Below are 21,190 nucleotides of genomic sequence, written 5' to 3'. Positions count from 1 at the left end.
AAGTTCAAAAAATATTATACTAATTTGAGTGATTTTGTATACCACTTATGAAAGTGGTATTTTTTTTTTTTTTTTTTTTTTTTTTTTTGATCGGTCAAAGTCATGTTAGATGTTAGTAGTTAGTTCCCCATCCACTCCAAGAACCACCTTATCTCTCCATTCATCAAACTCCACCTTATATCTCCAATCACCAATTCGTTCCCAAGAGGGATCGAACCCGGGTCACTTCACTTAAGTGAGGACCCGGTGGCCAGTGGGCTAAGCCCCCTGGTTACTTATGAAAGTGGTATATATGTAATACAAATCTTAATTATAACTATTATTAACTTCGTATAATCTTAATACATCATACCAAACAACTTACTCTCTCCATTCTTCAAACATCTTCCTAAGGAAAGGTAACACGAGTTTTAATAAAAAATAGTTGTGTATTTGATAAGTGGAGAATGAGTTCCACAAAAAGTGAAGATCGTAAGGGTAATAATTAGTGGAATTGTTTCCAAAAATAAGTTAGACTGATATTTTCGGGACGGATAAAAAAAAATGTTAGAGAGACAGATGAAGTATTATATTTTACAAATATTTTATTATATTCTACAAAATATGATATTAATATGACATATAGTATAAAACATCTCAGTTAAACATATCACACTTTATCCCATACTGTATACTAAACGAGCCCTAATAATATTATACTATAATAAAAATTTATAATATGATAATTAATTATTAACCAAAAAATATAAATGAAATATAAAAAATAATATTATATATATAGCTTAATTGGATTAATGAACCTTAATTAATAATTGTAAAATAAAAAATAAAAAATATGTTCCCTACTCATGGCATAAGCAATTAACCCTGACTCGCGTTTACGTATAAGTAGATATCATCTTAGAGTCCATGCACATCAATATCATCTTAATATCTATATCCATATAATACTCTTTTCGTCTCATGAATAATGACTCATTTTTTTCTTTTTATATGTCTCATTAATAATAATCTATTTCAAAAAAGAAAATCATCTTCTCTCACAAAAAGTGAGCTCCGCTACTTTTTATTAATTTTATCACTTAATCGCTTATTTTCTTAATAATGGTATCGAACATTAATGAGTTATTATCAATGAGACGGATGAAGTATATGAAAACACAGTTGAAATAGTTTTTTTTTTCAACAAATTTTCTCTCTACTTTATCATGACTTATTTTTTTCATACTTTCCTCCTATCTCCCTCTATCATACATGTTTCTCTTCTCTTCTTATTTTAAATTTCTCTCTTCACTTCAAACAAATTTCCTCTCTCTTCTTTTATTAAATTTCTCTCTCCTTTTCTACCAAATTTCTCGCTTTTTTTCTCTATTTTTATTTCAATTTTTTTTTCTTCTAAAATCATCGTATTAGATTCATCAAAAAATAATTTAATATGCATCTTAAATTGGATCATTACAAATTGAAGATCACTACAAGATCTTCAATTTAATATAAAAATTATATAAAAAAAATTAATGAATAAGTTATGATGAATTAAAATCTTAAAGTGCTCCCTCCTATTCGTAATATATATATATATATAGGTCGTTCTAAGCTATTAGCACAAATATTAATAAATTTTTTTTACCAAAATTAACCTTAATCAATGCTAATTAATTCTTAACAAGATACACTATCCAAGCTATAGGTGCTTACTCTATTTAATAAGGTTAACTTTGAAATAGTATTCCAAAACGTTAAATAATTATTTACAAAATATAAATTGTACAAAACTACTTAAATAATGAATAGGAGGGAGTATATTTTTTCTCTCTCCTCATAAAATATTGAAAGCAAACTTTTTTCTCTTCTCTCTTTTTTAACGTTGACAATACTTTTTTTTTTCTTTTTGAGAATAACGTTGACTATACTTATTTTCTCTTTACTTTCCTTTTCATTACTATTATTTTATTTTCCTTTGTTATATCAATGTAATTAATTTATTTTAATTATTTGTTTTAAATTTACGCGTTTTCATTTACATATATATATATATATATATATATTTACTTATAATAGTTATTAATGCAACCAAGAAGAATACAATTATATATTTGTTCATTTTAGAGTTCTTTAGTTATAAAAATATATTTTTTAAAAGTAAAATTTGTGTTAGTTTTAATATAAAATTTGAGGATGAATAATTAGTATATCTCTAAACATAGAAGTTCTTATATGATTTAAATTTATCTAATTTGTAGTTGTGTTTTTGTGCGAATTATTTATCTATTTATATAAACATATATGCTAGTATATTTTAAATTAAATTTAATATTAGATTGACATTCATAAATCATAAAAAAATAAAATCTTAAATATGGATTACACACACACACACACACATATTATATATATATATATATATATATATATATATATATATATATGGGAGGGCTACAGTGAAAACACTTCTTAAAATATAAATATAAATATAAACGTTTTTTAATGTACGAATTTTATCCAACAGAGTTACGAATTCATCCAACAAGGTTACGAATTGTGAAAAATAAATTTTTGCTACCTTTGGGATTCGAACTCAGGACCACGAATTCATCCAACAAGGTTACGAATCAACCGTAGATCTTAATGATCTAAGGGCTGAAAATCATTTATATTTTATACACTTAAGAGTGTTTTTATTCTAGCCCTTCCCTATATATATATATATATATATATATATATATATATATATAGAGAGAGAGAGAGAGAGAGAGAGATTATGTTACATACTTTATGTGAGCACCGCTCACATTTAACATTTGTTAGCGTTATTTTTTTTGTTTTAGATATTTATTTTTATTCTAATACTTCATAAATTGTTATTGAAATCATTAATTTTATAAATTACATAAAAATCAAATGGAATATTCCCTTTAACTTCACATAATTAATAAAAATAACAAATCGAACTTTGATTTTTTATGTAATTTATAAAATTAATGATTTAAATAACAATTTATGAAGTATTAGAATAAAAATAAATATCTAAAACAAAAAAATAACGTTAACGAATGTTAAATGTGAGCGATGCTCACATAAGGTATATAGCATAACATTTTTCTATATGTATATATATATATGTTCAAATTTTCACTAGCATTTTCAATTTTAATATAGAGCTTAAGTAATTACGAGTATATGATATAATAACTTCTTCTTTTTTTGCTGTTAGTTGGATATAAAATAAATTGACTATCGTAATACTTAATTTTATAAAATAATTAGCTATATATATAATTTTCTAATTGTATTAATGTTATTATAAGTTTACTTTTTTTTAATTTAATAATAATTATATGATAATCATTAACTTCAATATTATACTTATTGAGTTGATAATATTTTTATTGTACACTATTTCAAATAAAATAATATTTAAATTAACAAAAAATATTTATTATTATTAATTAATCTACCTTATAAATAGTTTCATTTTTGCTATTTCAATTTAGACATTTTTAAAGTCCACTTGTTTTAATTTTAGAGATTAATTCAGTTTATAAGGTGTGTGTAAATATATAATTCATGTACTATTAAATATTTAAGTTAATTTATCATCCATTTTTTGATACGTTAATCAATTATATCAAGATAAAAAGTTACTTTTAGTTTTACTAGCCGAAAGAGCATACTTTGTACGAATAATTAATATTATTTTATTTGATAAAATAAGAAATATAGATATAATATATAGTATATTTAAATGCTATTTAAATTTTCAATTAACAATTTGGTTTATTTGATTCTGCAACTATAATAAATCTTTTTAACAATAATACTCAATAAATTAATAAATTCTAGTATAAACTAATAAATTTCTTATGTACTATTGCACTCCTTAAAATACTAAATGTTAAGAAAACAAAGTATTAGCTTAAAGCTTTATGCCACTTGCGCGCGCGCACACACATGAATACAAACATGTTTTATTCGTACAAATGGTATTAATCCTTTAATATAGCATAGCCGAAATTTGTAATTAGATTACTCCTAATCTAAACTCAGATAATATCTACTACAAATAACATGTCTTGTATTAATACAAACAGTACTAATCCTATAACATAGCACCATCCAAATTTTCTATTAGATTACTCCTAATCTAAACTCATGAATTCTATTAATTTTTTTATTTACATATTATATTATATATATATATATTAAATACATTTAGTATAATATCTAATAAATTAATACTATATTCTTATAAATATATAATATATAATTTACAAAAGTAATATTAAAATAAAATATGTAACAGAGATAAAATAGATAACTATATTTTATGCCTCAAAGCACTTTTTCTATTAATATAAATGAATTGTGACTAAAAGCATATTTTGACCGGGTGAGTAATTTTGAAAGAAATCCATTTAGCCCACGTTTGGTTGGGTGTTTTTAGAGGTTGGAAAGGGAATCAAGTAATTGATTTCATTACTTATTGTTTGGTTTGGATAATGAGATAATCATTACCTTTACTTGAGGGTAACTCAATCACCCAGTTTGTTACCCCTCAAAATAGCGGGGAATCCCTTACTAATGATTTCTTTTCATTGTTAAACAAAACGCTCAATAAAAGTAATGATTATTGTTACCATTCAACTCCTTTATTTGATTTCATTCTCTTTCCATTCCTCTACTTGAATCAAACGACCACTTAATATGAATTGCGATTTAAAAAAAGAAAATGAGAGAATTCATCTAAATTTAGCATTTAGGCCCTTTTTCCGCGGTCGCAGCCTCCTCTTTAGGCCCGTCGGCGACCCCCTACCCTGCTAGCGCCCTTCCCTCGCACGCACCATTTTTCCACGAAGATGAGCCCCGCGGTCGTGACCTCCTCCCTATCAGCGCCCCTACCCCGCGATTGCGTTATGGGCCTATTTATAGTTGTTCGTTTTTCCTTTGTAATTCATTTTTGTGTGCAAAGTTATGTATGCTTGTGTGTGTGTATATATATATATATATATATATACATACAGGGTGTGGTTCTAGAGAGAACTACATTATTTGTGAGAACGTGAGAACCATTAAATCTAATGCACCCACTGTAAAAATTAATGCATTCGCTGTTAAAATTAATGCACTAAAAAAAAAAAATTGCTCCCTTCAGGATTCGAACACAGGATCTGCATTCATCCAACAAGATGATACATCCACCGTAGATCTTGATGATCGAATGGCTGAAAATGGTTCTCCGTTCTTTTTTTATTTATGGTTCTTTCTTGAACCTCTCCCTATACACACACACATATATATATATATATATATATATATATATATATATATATATATATATATAGGGTCAGCTTCAATGGAGACCACTTCCCTATACAGAGAATAGAGACCAAATCAGAGTCATTGATCTCACCAAAATCAATGAATCAGATTAATCTGAATTCTTCAAGTTTAGAAAATCCCGTAAATTCCTCATTTTCCAATTCTGGGAATCAACGAACATTATTATGAACTTACGAACATCATAATGTTCGTCGATGTGTTCGTATAAAAAACAAATGAACAGACTAATGTTCGTATAAAAACAAATGAACATACAAATAAACATACTTATGTTCGTAAGTTCATAATAATGTTCGTTGGTTCCCAAAATTGGAAAATGAGGAATTTACAGGATTTCCTAAACTTGAAGAATTCGGATGAATCTAATTTATTGATTTTGGTGAGATCAATGGCTCTCTTTTGGTCTTCATTCTCTATATAGGGGAGTGGTACTCCATTGAACTTTTTCCTATATATATATATAGGGGAGGGCTATACAGAAAACTCCCCTTAGACTATAATATAAGGATAAATCCTAACCATTAAAATCTAATCATGGGCGGCCTAGATTGATTCCTTATTGGGCGGTTTCTAACATTTTGTATAATCTTATAATTCATACGTATTTTGCGGTAGATGGTATAATTGTATCTGATGATTTTATTCTCTCTCTTGATTAATTATCGGTTGCCGAAAATAAAGCCTCCTTTATGGGGAAAGAAAATATTATCAAATCAAATGAATAATGATAAAATATTTCAAAGAAAATTCAAAGATAATTCTGGAAGAGATCGGTTCGGATTCCATAGCTTTGGAATTACAACCGATAATTCGTTTACATATCTAACATAATTCATACGATCAACTCCGTAATTCATACGTAATATATTCATAATTCATCTGCACAAATAAGAATATTTTACACAGAATATGGAAGTAGTACGAATTATTTTTTATTATGTATGAATTATTTATTTTAGACTCATCCTATATGTGTTGCATGAATTATTTTTGGTTTTTATACGAATTATTTTATTTTTAGGTACAAATTATCATATGTTATTGTCTGAATTAAAGATTAAGATGAATCAAATAATGTATTTGAATACGTCATCTGTATCGTTATAGAGGCCTGAGTATTTTGAAATTTATTGAATAAAAAAACGTGTAGATTTAGTGCTAAACCTTTTAGATTTGATAGTATATGGAAAATAGTACAAATTTAATAAATGATATCCCCAAACACAAGGAATAACGGTTTAGCACTGAATCTAAAAGGTTTGATAGTATATTAAATTTGTTCCGCTTTCCATATACTATCAAATCTAAAAGGTTTAGCGCACTAAATCTACACGTTTTTTTATTCAATAAATTTCAAAATAATAATAATAATAATATCAATAATTTGATTTTTTTTTTTCAAAATTTGTATTTTGTCTTGATAAGCTTTGAAAGTCCCTCTACCATGTCGCGTTCTTAGTGTTTGATTTAGATTTCTCTCTTTATATATTAACTAACATAAAATTAAGTAGGGAGTAATTTTTCATTTAAAGGAAAAAAAAAAGGCAAGAAAAAAATAAGAAGAAAAATATATTTTTCCTTCTAATTAGTAGGTGGGGTTTGAGTGTCTGGTGCCTGAGTTGCAACTAAAAGAAAAAAAATATACGTATATTTTAAAATTCTGTGTTTCACACGTTGGGGTTATGAAACACATTTAAAAAAAGACAGTATTCCTGTCCATTTCATATATATGTTGATATGATGTATACGATGTTATGTTGTCTATATATAGGTCCGCTATATCTTGAGAGCATACACGAAGAAAACTAAGAGATTGATCAAGTTGTGGAAATAATACGTAATCTACTCTGAGAATGGAGTCAATAGAGTCCCTTGTTAGCCAAGTGAAAAATGAGATATTATGTGAGCTGTCTAACAATGGCGGCGATGCATTTGTCTCCCCCTCAGCCTACGACACTGCTTGGCTTGCCATCATTCCCCACCAAAACAATCACAAAATCCCCATGTTCTCCACCTGTCTCGACTGGATTCTCCAAAACCAGAAACAAGGCGGCTTTTGGGGAGAAACCAATGAAGAAGGTTTGCCCACCATTGATGCTCTCCCCGCAACCCTGGCTTGCTTGATCGCTCTCAATACCTGGAATGCCGCCGCCGCCCATCAACATATACAATCAGGTAACTAAACTAATATTAAATTAATTAATACACGTCTACATATGTCGATATATATATAGTAGTATAATGAATTTCGGCATGCAGGGCTGAGGTTTATTGAGTCCAAGGCGGAGATACTTTTGAAGATAAACTATCAGAATTTACCGCGTTGGTTTGTGCTAACTTTTCCGGCGATGATTGAGATGGCGGAGGCGCAAGGCCTTCATCTTGTCTTCCCTCACGGATTAGTCACACTCATTGCTCGCATTTTCGTCACCCGCCAACGCATTCTTGAGACGTATGTGTATATACAAGTACTGATTAAACGCCAATAAGTTTACGTGTGTATATAAAAAATACTAGCTACCTAGGTGTGATCATGGTCAGTTAACTTAGGAACATTGATTATTATATACATAAAATAATACTCCTACTTAATTTACGTACAACATGAAATGCAAACTTTAATTAGTGGGTGTTTGGCTGTGCTTATAAGCTCTTTAAAATCGGATGAGATCCATTGTCTCGCTATTTAGAAGCGATTTAAGAGTTTAGAGGGTATTTGGTTGAGCTTATAATCTCTTTAAAACAGATTATAAATTGTTTAGGAGCTTATAAGCTCCTTCAAAGTGTTTTGACAAAATAAACTCCCCAAAAAATAAGCACAAAATCTTGGGTGTACCGTACAACCAGGTTGACCCGTATCCATAATAGTATTATTTATATGGATTGACTCAGAATATGAATTCAAATCAGGATACGAGTCAAAGTTTAAGTGAAGGTGTAACCCGGGGTACACCCAGGTGTACCCAAGTCCACCTCAAAAATAAGTTCGTCTACCCTAATTTATTTTTTTCATGATCTTATACTCACTCCATCCCATAAGAGAGTATCACTTGGGGATAACACGGGTTTTAAGAAAAAAATTGGTAGATAATGTGTTGAGTGAAAATGAATGGTTGTGGTTAAAAAGAGAGTGGAATCATGTCCTAAAATGAAAATGATCGGTATTTTTTTTATGGGACAGACAAAAATAAAAAAATGTGATACTTTCTTAATTATGGGACATAGGAGTATATAACAATTATTTTATAAATATATTATTCAACTATTTTATCATTTTCATCATATACCTTCTCATCAAGTTCATTTCTCTAACTAATTTTTTTTTATAGCTTATAAGTTGAATTATTCACATATTTTGACAACTTATAAGCTCTTAATAAACTGCATCCATAAATTGTTGAAATATCTTATAAACTTCTTAAAATAAGCTTAGTCAAACACATGCTCTCTTAATAACGTTTAACTCTTGGGGGGATTGAATTGCAGAGAAGAGATGGTTGAAGGTGAGTTTCCACCACTTATTTCATACTTGGAGACTCTGCCATCCACCTATCCGCAAGAAACCATCAAGCGCTACCTGAACGACGACGGGTCGCTGTTTCAATCGCCGTCCGCCACAGCTCAAGCATTTATGTCCACCCAAAATCCCCACTCTCTCAAATATCTGCAATCACTCCTTCACAAATTCCCCAATGGAGGAGGTTATAATTAATTATTCTCTCTTTCTCCTCCCCTTAATTTGTTATATATTCATACCAAAAGCAAATAATGAAAAATGAAAATTAATGACATTACAGTACCTGCAATGTATCCTGTGGACGAAGAGTTAATAAAACTGTGCGTGGTGGACCACTTGCAAGGACTTGGTCTAGCTGCCCATTTCAATCAAGAAATTGAGCGATTACTCACTCAACTATATAGGTAATAATATTAATATTACTAATTATATTTCAGGATTCCCCTCAAAAAAAAAAAATTATATTTCAGCATTGTGATTAATTAACTAAATCTGATCGGATGTATTCAGAAGTCAGAAGAATAAAAATTCAATAAATCCGAAGAGCATGAGCATGAGCATGCCCTTCAAATTGTTCAAAGACGCAATGGCTTTCCGGCTTCTCCGGATGCACGGACACGACGTTAATCCAGGTTTACTCAAGACTTCAAATTCAAATTATATTTCTATTTAATTCATTTATACATATATATATATATATATATATATATCAATATGGATTCATTAATTATATGTTTTCATATATATGTGTAAGCAGAAAGCTTGTGTTGGTTTCTGGATGAACCAGAAACAATGGCGTATATGGAACAAAACTGCCAACAATTCATCACCGCAATGTACAGTGTTTACAGAGCCACAGATTTGTCATTTCCGGGAGAGCACCAATTAGAGGAAGCAAGAATATTTGCCACTAAATTGCTCCAAAATTCCAAGACCTGCAGGCATAAAGATCTTAACTTGTTGATATCAAAAGGCCTTCAAAATATGGTACGTATATATATATATAAATAATTGAAAATATTATATTAAATTGGTGTAGTAGTTTAATTAGTTATTGGATGGAGTAGATCAAGCATGAGCTGAATGTTCCATGGACTGCTCGTCTCGATCGTCTTTATCATAGGAAGTGGATTGAAGAATTTAAAAGCAGCCCTTTATGGATTGGGAAGGCCTCTTTCTACAGGTATATATCTATTTTAATCAACTTTCTTAATCATGAAAATTGTAAAGTTAAATTTGTTTTTACTTAATGCTATTCTTTGAATATTATAATAAAATAGGTTGTCCTGCCTTGAGAACACCAAGTTGATGCAAGTGGCGGTTGAATATTTCGAATATATGCAGTCAATATACATGCGTGAATTAGAGGAACTTAAAGGGTAAGTAGGGTTAATTCATAATTAAGTAGTTAATTGTTGTGGTTGTGTGTGTATAATGAGTAATAATGAGCTTCAATTGGATAGGTGGTCCAAGAAATGGAGACTTAGTGAGATGGGATTTGGAAGAGAGAAGACAGTTTATACGTATTTTGCAGTTGCTTCTTGCTCTCTGTTTCCTCACGATTCAATCATGAGGTTGATTATTGCAAAAGCCGCCATAATTGTGACTGTTGCGGATGACTTTTATGACATGGAAGGTTCCTTGCCTGACTTGGAAATTTTGACTCGTGCAGTTCAAAGGTATCTCTTTTACTAATTTTTAATTAATTAAGCATCACTTAATTTTATCGCCATTAGAAAAAAAAAATACAATCAAGAAGGAAAGAAGATTGATATGAAATTCATGTTTATTTTCTAGATTTCATCTTTACATAATTAAGTTTAATTCCAAGTATTCTAGCAAAATTATACTTCTAATTATAAAACAATAAATAAATCCTTTCTATTGTAATTCTAAATTATTAAATTTACATAATAAAAAATAGTAACTTATGTGGATGAAGAGTTCCTAATGGATACTACTACTTAATATAAAACATAAACCATAATGTATTTTTAGATTTATTATATGTATAATATATTAAATTACACAATTGACATTAAATTAAGTATATACGAGGGACATAATAGGCAAATCAAATCAAATAGGTATAGATATACGTTAAACTCCAAACTGTTACCTCAAAAAGATATTAAAAATGAGTGGACTTTAAAAATATTTAAAATAATATAACCAAAAAAAAAAACTATTCATTAAGATAGTTTTTTTTTTAAAATAATCATACTTACTATTTTACCTCCGCAATACATAATAAATCTATGGCTTAATTGGTTGTAATTCTAACTTCAAAACTCGAATTCACAACCAGTCTATATTCGAATTGTGAATTCATTATGAACTTAGAACTAGTTGTGAATTTAAGAACAATAACATATACCGTCGCAGTCAACGCCGCTCCTGCCTAGGGGTGTGCATCGGTCGGTTCGGCCGGCCGACCGACCCAAAAATACCAAACCGATCAAACCGACGGTTAAAAAAAAAACCTCCGACCCGACCGATTTCAAAAACTTACACCGACCGGAAACCGAACCGTTGAGATGTCGGTTTCCGACCGACCGAACCAAACCGGCCGTTGCTGCTATTGATTTGAATCTCTATCGCTAATCATCTCTTCCAACTCTGAATCTTGAGTGAAATATTTACGGATCTAAAGTGAACCTTGGGATTGAGAAAAAGGCGGAGGTGATAGGGGAGGAGGAAGGCACAGCGGCGCAGGGAGAAATGGCCGGCGTGCGCGGACGGCAGAGCACCGAGCGGCGCGAGAGATGGGGCCGTGGGAGGGGAGGCGAGGTCTGGGGTCTGAAGAGAAGGAAAGCAGGAGGCGGTCGACAACGATGGGAAATTTGGGGAGGGGAAAAGAGACTGGATTTGGGGGTAAGGGGGTCGACGAGAATTGGGGGTGGGGGACAGGTTGGATTTTTGGGAATTGAAATGTTTGTTTAGTGGGTGGGGTTGCGGTGGGGAAACAGACGGGAAAGTTGAATGGGGTGGGGGGGAGGGGATATTAAAATATAAATATATATATATATATTCGGTCGGTTCGGTTTTCGACCGACCAAATTCGGAAAAACCGAACCGACCGAAAAAATTGAAATTTCTATAAATTTTCGGCCGAACCGACCGATTAGTGTAAAAAAACCGACCGAAAACCGATCGGCTCGGTTCATTTTCGATCGATTTTTTCGGTCGGCTCGGTTTTTGCACACCCCTACTCCTGCCACATACGGCAGAGGAGAAAGACAGGTGGAGGAGAGAGAGAAGGAGAGTAAGAAGAAAACAAAAAATTGGCAAAAGAATAAAATAAGGACAATGATGTAATTATCTTACACAAAAATTAGTAATTTTGTAAGTTTTGAATAGTATTTTTTATTTTTGTTATATGAGAATGGATGTACTTGTAGATGGGACGGTGAAGGATTAGAGGGTCATAGTAAGACCATCTTCGAGGCGCTTGATGAGTTTGTGAAGGACATGGTAGCAAAATGCCATCCTCAACAAGGAACCAAAGTAGTTCCCAAGTTGCAACATCTTGTAAGTTTAATTAATTCATGCAACAATTAATTTAATTTAATTAATTTTAATAGAGAATGAGATGTGTGTTGTTGTAGTGGCGTGAATGCTTCATGTCGTGGATGGTGGAGAGAAGATGGAGCCTAACAGGGTATAGACCGGCGATGGACGAATACATGCAAACCGGAATGGCCTCCATTGCAGCTCACACAATTGTTCTTCCGGCCACCCATTTCTTGAACCCAAATCCTACTACTTTCCAATACCAAAACATCACCAAATTGCTCATGGCCATCGCCCGTTTAACAAACGACATTCAGTCTTACCAAGTAATATACTAATTAACCAATTAATATGCATGTCTATATATGTCTTAATTATAATTAATTTGCAGAAAGAAGTAGTGGATGGGAAAATGAATATGGTGGTGCTCCACTGGCATGAAAATCCAAAGGGCAGCATCGAAGATTCTGTGGCCCATGTGAGGGAGATCCTGGAGCTCAAAAGGAAAGAATTCTTGCAACATGTATTCAGTGATGAGGAAATGATGAGTAAATCGTGCAAGCAAACCCATCTCGCTTGCATGAAGGCGTTTCAGATGTTCTTCAACTCGGCCAACCACTTTGACAGCGAAACTGCACTTATTCAAGACATAAACAAATCCATCTATCTTCCTATTCATCATCGCACCAACCTCAATATTCCCTCACTTAACAATAGCCATAAATCCAAGGTTTCAGCTCGCATTCAACCCTTCTTCAAACCACCACACACCATCAATTATATCAAAACTTTCTCACCTAAACTGCAACTTCCCATGAGATTTAATCTGCGTTTTATTGGATGCCCACTCCAATAATATTCTTATATATATATGTAACCAAGAGTTGGCTAGCTAGCTCATAGTTAATGCTTCTTGTATTTTGTTTGTACGTTTTTATTGTTACTATATATATATAGGAGTAGAAAGAATGTACGAGTTATTGATAGTTGGCCCTGAGCTTCGTAGATTGGGGAGTGGGTGAGCTGGAATTTTTTCAGTTTTCTAGTGCGCTAGGTTTGGTTCCGATTCTCGAGTTGGTTGTTTTATCATCTGCTCGTTCTTTTCTTCGGTGTGTGTTCCTAGTTTGGTTTTCTCTTTTCTGGTTGTAATAGAGAGGTACTCTTTTTCTTTTACCGGTGTTTCTCCCATTGGATTTTTGCCGGAAAGATTTTGATGAGCCTCAGACTTAGTTAGCGTTTTTGTGCTTTCTTTTCCTTTTCTTCAATAAAATGTTAATTCAGCAGATAAGTGGCCTATTTGAAATATATTACTTTTTCTAGCAGAGAGTGTGTACATTGCACACTATCCTATTAGAGTTGAATAATTGTATTAAATTTCACAATATATAGTAATTAATTAATATCAAAAAATTAAAAAAAAATATTCTTTCATGGTTAATATAAAATCTAAAAAAATTATCTAAATTTAGTATAAAAAATTAATAAAATTGTTTAGTAATCCTTCATTTTTTAATTCTAAATTATTAAATTTACGTAATAAAGAATAGTATCTTATGTGGAACATAAACTATACTATATTTTGAGATTTATTATATAATATATTAAATTACACAATTAACCTTAATTAAGTATATATGAGGAATATAATAGGCAAATCAATTTTTGTAAAAGAAGGCTCTTTTATAATAGGTATAGATAGATTTATCAATTGATTATTACACGAGTATCATATAATATAAGTGTTTTCCTACAAGAAGCAGGCAGCACTTGATGATCAACCTTCTAAGACCAGAAAATAGAGATGAGAATCTGTCGATTGAATATATATATATTGATGAAGTAGGAAAACATTCAATTAGCCCATCTCTGGGAAGGTGGAGATTCCCCTGCAAGAAAGGAGGCAAAGAAAGCAAGGGAGTCGCTGGGTTTGAATATGGGCACAGCATGCCCCGCCCCTCTAAATGTGGCGAATGTCAGCCCATTGTATTCTTGCACCCATCCACCAACCTACAAATCATAAACCATTATTTTTCGCGACAAATGAGAATAATAAATAAATCACTACAAATGAGAATAACATATTATTAAGATAATTTAATGAAATTTTCGCCCCCTTCATTCCGGGATAACGAACATTGATCTTACCTGTTTCTGGTGGTACCAAGGCCGCCACGCCCTCTTGATCGGCAGCCCTAACGAGCTCAAGCTGTACCTCGTCGACAGAACAGGCACTCTGCCATCAGTATCTCCACTAACCATCAAAAAGAAAAATTCTCAGCATTAGTTCTAGCTAACTCAATCAACTCTTCACACTCGAGCAAACCATCCATCTCTACCTGTACACCCATATCCGGAGCCCAGCAGCTATGAGCTTCTTGTATATCGGAAGCACGGATTTCTTCGTGTCGGACCAGTTATCAAACACAGTCATACTGCAGCACCCAGCATCACGTGAATATCTAGCGTTTAACATGAAATTAAAGTAATGAAAAAAACGAGAAAAAATTGAAAGTTTACTTGCATATGCTCCACTTCTTGAGGGTGGTTGTTCCATCAGAGACATGGAGGGCCTTCTGAACCTCGCCTTGATTGTAGTAGAACTTGGCGTAGTCGTCCAAACACGGGTCGTAACCACCCATCATCCTCGGCATCTGCACACACACGTGATTAACATCATTTTGTCTGCATAGTTGAAACACAAAATAGCTTGTTAGCTAGTTCATTACCATCTTGGATGACCTCCTGGCCGCGAGCAGAGTTGAAGAAGCAGACGAGTTGGCGATGCACACAGATGTGTAAAGGCTGTAAATATCTATTTCATCGTACTGGCTGAGCAGCTCGTCCCAGGCGGCGTAGCAGTCGCTGTTGTTCAACGTGTCATCGCTGTAAAAATCGCACGACTTCACAATGGTCTTGTAGGTCTCGTCCGAGACCACAGCGTGGCTCCACGCGTAGTCCACCATGCCTCTCCAGTCCTCCGCGTCGTGCGTCTCCGGATTGCCAAGCTACCAACAACGAAGCCACCTCATTCACCATGAATTCTTTTGTGTGTGTGTGTGTGTGTGTGAATTGCAGAGATTAATTTCAAAAGATTAAATACCAGTATGCCTCTGAGATCAATGAATAAGGAAGAGGGATCTGAGTTCTTGTCATGAATGATCTCAGCCAGCTCAGGAACATACTTCCCTGATCAAACACATGAGATGAGACCAGATTTTTACAGAGATGGCAGTTGAGAATTAGTATACCTGCATAGCTCTCTCCGGCAATGTAAAATATTCGATTTTGATATGATGGGAACTTGAGGAACCAGTTGTGGAGGAAAGCATATGCATCATTTGCTGGCAACATAAAATTTGTTATAAATGTGGACCAGATTTACAGTAAAAATATAACAGTAGAGTTTACCTGTAAAGTCATCTCCCAGCCTATCATAATCACCACTAGTGTTTGAGTATGAAAAGCCCACACCAATTGGAGATTCCAGGAACAATAAGTTGGCTTCTGTAACATCAAACAGGATACATTTTCAATCCATCCCTATATATTTTAAAATACTATAATATCCACTTTCAACTGCTTTATATCTGATAAGAATATCTCTCTTAATTCTTGCTATATGATGGAGAAAATAAAATAAAACAAAACAAAAATCAAACCTGTGTTCCATGAGAAAGGATTCAATTTCAAGCCACGCCCATCGTTGTCCACAAAGAAAGGCCCGATTTCTTGTGTTGCTCCATATCCCACGGAAGAACAGCCGGGACCTAGAACATATACACAACACGAGATCATCAGCAAATTTATGTACAAGGACAGATGAAAAATGTGCATCAAGTAGATACATCCCATAAAATGAGCTCAAGATTTTGTATAACATATGACATTATGAGAGAATTAATTATGTTACCTCCGTTTAGCCAGAGCACTAAAGGCTTTTGATCAGCGAGATTGGTGGCTTCGTAAAACCAGTAAAAGAGTGCCCTTCCGTTGTTTTGATTGACTGTGACATAGCCAGCATAATGTTGGAAATCTACACTAGGTTGGCCAGGAAGAGTGGTGACAAGATCCTCAACGGCTGCTGAAGAATCCGGTTTTATTTCAGTAGACCACTGCCAATATCTGGCATCGACTAATGGTTTCAAAGAAACCAAACTTAGAGAGAGGACAAACACCACTTTTAGAGCGATATCCATTGAGATACCAACTACCAATCCAGAGATGGTTATGTAGATAAAATATGCCAAACCGGGCGTGTTTATTTATACTTAGAGGATCACTGGTGTTTAACAAACAATGAGAGAGTGGTCACATTGTCTTAAGTGAGATATTCTCTGTGGCACACAGTATATTTTTAATCGTCAGCAACTTTATGGCCTCTCACATGAATTTAGGCAGCTTATTACATAGCTGAACTTAGAGTGGAGCCTCCATTTACATGTCACATGTGGGTTGTTGGATCAACTTCACGTGGATATATATCAAGATTAAACTAATTGTATTTGTAAATATTCTTCTAGACTACAATCTTCTTTATAAACAGACGTATTCAACTTCTCTAAACTTTGTTTATTAATTTGATTGCCTACATGTGGAAGGGATGGTTTATTTATTGTCAAGGTGAAAAACCAGCCAAATATTCTTGATCAAGCTCTCAAGTCCCTTGATTTCTGATAAGTTGGAACTACATAAGATGACAAAGCCTAGAAACATAGGAGCTATGACTAAACAATACATGAAGAAATGAAAGCAAAATCATTGACAGTTTGATAATATTTATCCATGATTGAAGCACGCGCAGTCAATGAAAGCCTCATAACCATTCTTTTGCTGGGATGATGACATCATCATTCAAATCAAGGTACAAACTTTGCAGTGACATCAAGCTACTATTACAAAGTGAACAAGAGGATCAGATTTGAACGGGGACGAATTTTTGCAGCATGCACTGTTTTTCCCATATATTTGACCACGTAATCGTTTTTTCTATGCTTTTTTTTTTTCATCAAAGTGGCAAGTGAAATGATATTTGGGTATATATTCTCAATTGGTGGTATGTGTGCAGTGTGCAGATAAAAGTTGACCCTATTCTTTTGGAATCTCATCATCACAAGAAAGAAAGAAAGGAAGAAAAGAGGATTGTGGCGAACCTTATTGTCTGTGGCTTTATCTTCTGATAATCAAGGTGATGGAAGATGTATGATTGCAACACCCAACTTGGATGTGGACCATGAGTTGGATTTCAACTTCAATTAGTTGAAAATGAGAAGGAAATCATCTCTAACAAATAAATATATTCATCTAAATTACACAAGTGCAATTTATACAGGAAACTATACAATACTATAATATATATAACAGTAAATTAACCCGCTCTATATCTGAAATTTAGCATAAATTTCACATATAGATAGTGGCCTGACATAGAAGTGCATCATTAGTAGGTTACTTGGACAATTCATTTCAAAGAAATTTCCATAAAACAAACAAAAAGGTAATCTGCATAAGTTTCTTAAAATATAGAGAGCACTAAGAACTTGGGTTCAATCTAGTAGTGGTGATACACTGAAATGTCAGTTTAGCACTGTCATAGGCAACTTCTACTTACACTGTTCCAAAAGTGCATAGCAAAATGAGTTTTCACGTCGGTTCCAAACATGCTAGCTATCATCGTCTTGCAGCATAAAGCCTCTGATTTAGTGGAGCATATTCTTGGGTCTTAGCTCAGAACCACAAAACAATTCCACAATCTAATTCAAGAAAATGTATATATTCAATTAACTACACTCTGTGAGTCCACAAAGTAGTGCATGAATGCATGAAATTTAATATTTCTAGCTTGTGGTGTACACATCAATAAGCATGATAAACTAATCAGCACAAAGATAATTATTAATTTTTGCCAAGAAACATTAAGCCACTATCTGTGTCGTGCAGACATATCATGAATAACCATGTGTTGTAGTGAGGAAAAGAGAGAGATTAAGAATAGTTGATGTCAGATTAGGAGACAGAAATGTAATGAGTTGAGCATTCCCCCTTCATCATCAAGTTAGCCGAAAGGGAAGATATAGCTCTTTTTGGGACAAACTTTGAGACTTTTATCTTGATTATAAACCTATGCAGCCGTCAAGTGGGATATCGTATAAAGTTCTTTACAGAAAGAGCTATCTTGTGATTTGCTTCAAGAAGCAAATAAAATGAGTAATTTGCTGTCATCTTTTCTTATTGCAAATTATAAACCAGAAGCCTAGAATTTCACCATCTAGGCAACAATTAGAGAGAGAGTGAGAGAGTAAAATATTAGAAAGGTGGCACTACACTCCAACTAAGGTCCTTTTTTCTCAAGTCAACCATATAGCATTAGTTGGAAAAGAAGTTCCATTGATCATTCATCATTTATTCTACCATAGTTATAAGTGGTGTTATAGAATAGAGAATATGTTAGCTAGACTCACAAACATTGAAACCAAACTTTAAGAATTAAAAAGCTGATATATGATGAATATCTGACTTGAAAAGATGGTGCAACCCCACGCCATTGCTGTATAACTTTGGAAGACATAATAAACTAAGCAAAATATTTACGGAAGTGAAGATAAAGAAGCAGAGGCCAACAATTTTAAGATCAAATTTGACTTTGCTAGTGCTTTGATTAGGCCAAAAATTGATAGTAGACTATCATACAACTCCACCTAGGACACAGTAGACTATGATCACACGAGATGAATCGATATGACTAATCACTTCTATAAAAGAATTGGAGTTTGTGAAACTTGATTGCAGAGAGAGCATGTATAATTTTATCCAGTTAATTTTCTGTGTATATATAAAAGTATAAATTGATTTATAGTCTGAGTCAAAAGTGGGAAGGTGTTCTTGCTATTGCTTTATCCTTTATTCTTATTCATGGATGAATTTGTAGGCTTGTTAGTGGTAGAAAAGGATAGATTTATGAGCATATGCATCAAGGAATAATATATTTGAGGATGTCACGTGGCTTATTCATGACTAACCAATCATGTTTGTTGAATAGCCTGATTCTCAATACATCATCTTATCTCCTTCCACAGCATGAGATTTTCTGGATTTTGAAGGAAAACATTGCCCCATAAATAACACTTTCCAAGAAAAGTAGGAGAAACAAGAAAAAGTAAGTCAAAATATCCCCTCCAATTCTAACAACCTTTCAACCCATACTTACAATCGAATAGTAGCCCAAGAATAAAACTAAAAATCATGATCAAATAATCAAAAGCAACACACCTAGTTTGACGAAGTTTGTTTTTCACTGTTTATTAAGACCCTCCAGCAGCAAATAAGCTTTTTGCTTCCCAAATACCCTGAGTCATCGAAAAACAAATAAAATACAATTAAGAGGGTGTTTGGCTAAGCTTATTTCAAAGAGCTTATAAGCTCAGCCAAACACCCTCTAAAACATTTCTGATCACATCTTGCTCTCGCCTAAATCTTGTTCTCACCTCATGCCACTTTTATGTCATGTCCTCACATTAGCATCGTTAATACTCAGTTCCTCATCTTTTAAATGGGTTCAAATTAATGGTTCGACCATCGATTTCAGGCTTCAATTTACCTATGCAATTGAAAGCTTATGTGTAAACACACTGTATTTATTTTTTTTTTTTTTAAAAAAAAAGGCACACGTAAATGAAACAACAAGGTCGACGTAAGAGGAAACAATATTTCCATCAGTGTGAGTGATGGTAAGAGTGAATCTTTTGAGTCGGAATGCGAGGCCATGTCCGGAATCAAGGAGAATTGTTTGAACAATGAGCTCAACGAAGGCTTGTCCGCAGAGGAAGATAGCAACGGGAGCTTGTTGGTAGAGAAAGTCGCGGAAAGTAACATGCAAACCAAACACCAGAGAGAATATTAAAGTGTGATGTACATTTAAATGTAAATTGTGACATTTACTATTTTAAGGGTGCCTCCAATGGATGAAACTTCTAGCTCCCAAAATAAAAAACCATCATTAGAGATTTTAAAAAGAGTAGTGCTATTTGGACGAGATTTGTCCAAACAAAGAAAAGGTTATATATTTTAAAATTTTGATTTATTTAAAAAAATCAGTTCAAATTTAAAAAGGATTTTGATGAGTTTAGAAATAATTCCTATATTAAAAAATAGATAAAAGCAATAAACGATACCAGATATACGTGGTTCGATCATAAATGATCTACGTCCACGGGATTGCTCGAGTTTCACTATATTTCGTGGGTGATTACATATACGTAGTTCAAGAATGAAGAAGAGAGTGAAAAGGCCCCTAATCTAATAATGAAGGCCTATTTATAAGTGTTCAAGTAAACCTAACATTTGGGCCTATTGACTAGTAAAGCCCACCAGTCCAAGCAATAGAGGTCCAAGCCCCCTTTATACTGCTCTGTATCTTGGAAGCGGGAGCTCAGAGCTAGCAAGGGCCTTCGCTGGAGAGCGGAGCCGAGCTTTGCCAAGGCGGGAAGCCAAGCCAATTCTGTCAAGTCAGATCTGCACCAAATATTTAAAATAATCATAATAGTAGTAATAATAATAAGAATAAATAGAAATATCTCGGTCCTGTTGTGCACAACGATGGTACATATTTTACTCCTCATCAGATTTAATTAATTTTGTTATTTTATTCACATTGTAGTTTTTTAATAATTTTTTTAATTTGAAAAGGTTAATAATTTTTTTTAAATTTTTTATTCAAATTGTTCATGTTTCTGTGAGACGAATGTGGTATTTTTTTTTTTTACAAAAATGTGGTGGTGTGCTCTTTTTTTTCGTGTATTATAACGAGATCCTTTAAAATTATAA

General features: G+C 32.9%; 2 protein-coding genes across 2 annotated transcripts; one reads left to right on the top strand and one right to left on the bottom strand.

Annotated features, from left to right (window-relative positions):
- The first annotated feature begins 7,117 nt into the window (after positions 1 to 7,117).
- On the top strand, positions 7,118 to 13,692 carry LOC130985542 (S-linalool synthase). Its single transcript, XM_057908566.1, has 12 exons — positions 7,118 to 7,515; positions 7,600 to 7,792; positions 8,827 to 9,041; positions 9,138 to 9,261; positions 9,368 to 9,489; positions 9,615 to 9,844; positions 9,925 to 10,040; positions 10,138 to 10,236; positions 10,321 to 10,536; positions 12,259 to 12,388; positions 12,466 to 12,696; positions 12,762 to 13,692. The coding sequence occupies exons 1-12, from the start codon at positions 7,194 to 7,196 to the stop codon at positions 13,224 to 13,226; spliced, it is 2,463 nt and encodes an 820-aa protein (XP_057764549.1). The 5' UTR covers positions 7,118 to 7,193; the 3' UTR covers positions 13,227 to 13,692.
- A 337-nt stretch (positions 13,693 to 14,029) lies between these two features.
- LOC130985540 (serine carboxypeptidase-like 31) lies at positions 14,030 to 17,372 on the bottom strand. The gene is made up of 10 exons (XM_057908563.1): positions 16,281 to 17,372; positions 16,030 to 16,137; positions 15,779 to 15,874; positions 15,619 to 15,711; positions 15,471 to 15,556; positions 15,097 to 15,375; positions 14,888 to 15,021; positions 14,707 to 14,802; positions 14,516 to 14,621; positions 14,030 to 14,377 (listed from the first exon to the last, which is right to left on the bottom strand). The coding sequence occupies exons 1-10, from the start codon at positions 16,564 to 16,566 to the stop codon at positions 14,222 to 14,224; spliced, it is 1,440 nt and encodes a 479-aa protein (XP_057764546.1). The 5' UTR covers positions 16,567 to 17,372; the 3' UTR covers positions 14,030 to 14,221.
- Positions 17,373 to 21,190: the final 3,818 nt, after the last annotated feature.

The sequence above is a fragment of the Salvia miltiorrhiza genome, chromosome 5, assembly GCF_028751815.1.
Source record: "Salvia miltiorrhiza cultivar Shanhuang (shh) chromosome 5, IMPLAD_Smil_shh, whole genome shotgun sequence".
In the NCBI taxonomy this organism is placed as follows: domain Eukaryota; kingdom Viridiplantae; phylum Streptophyta; class Magnoliopsida; order Lamiales; family Lamiaceae; genus Salvia; species Salvia miltiorrhiza.
Note: the sequence above shows the minus strand (reverse complement) of the source record. Positions and strands in the feature narration are given on the sequence as shown.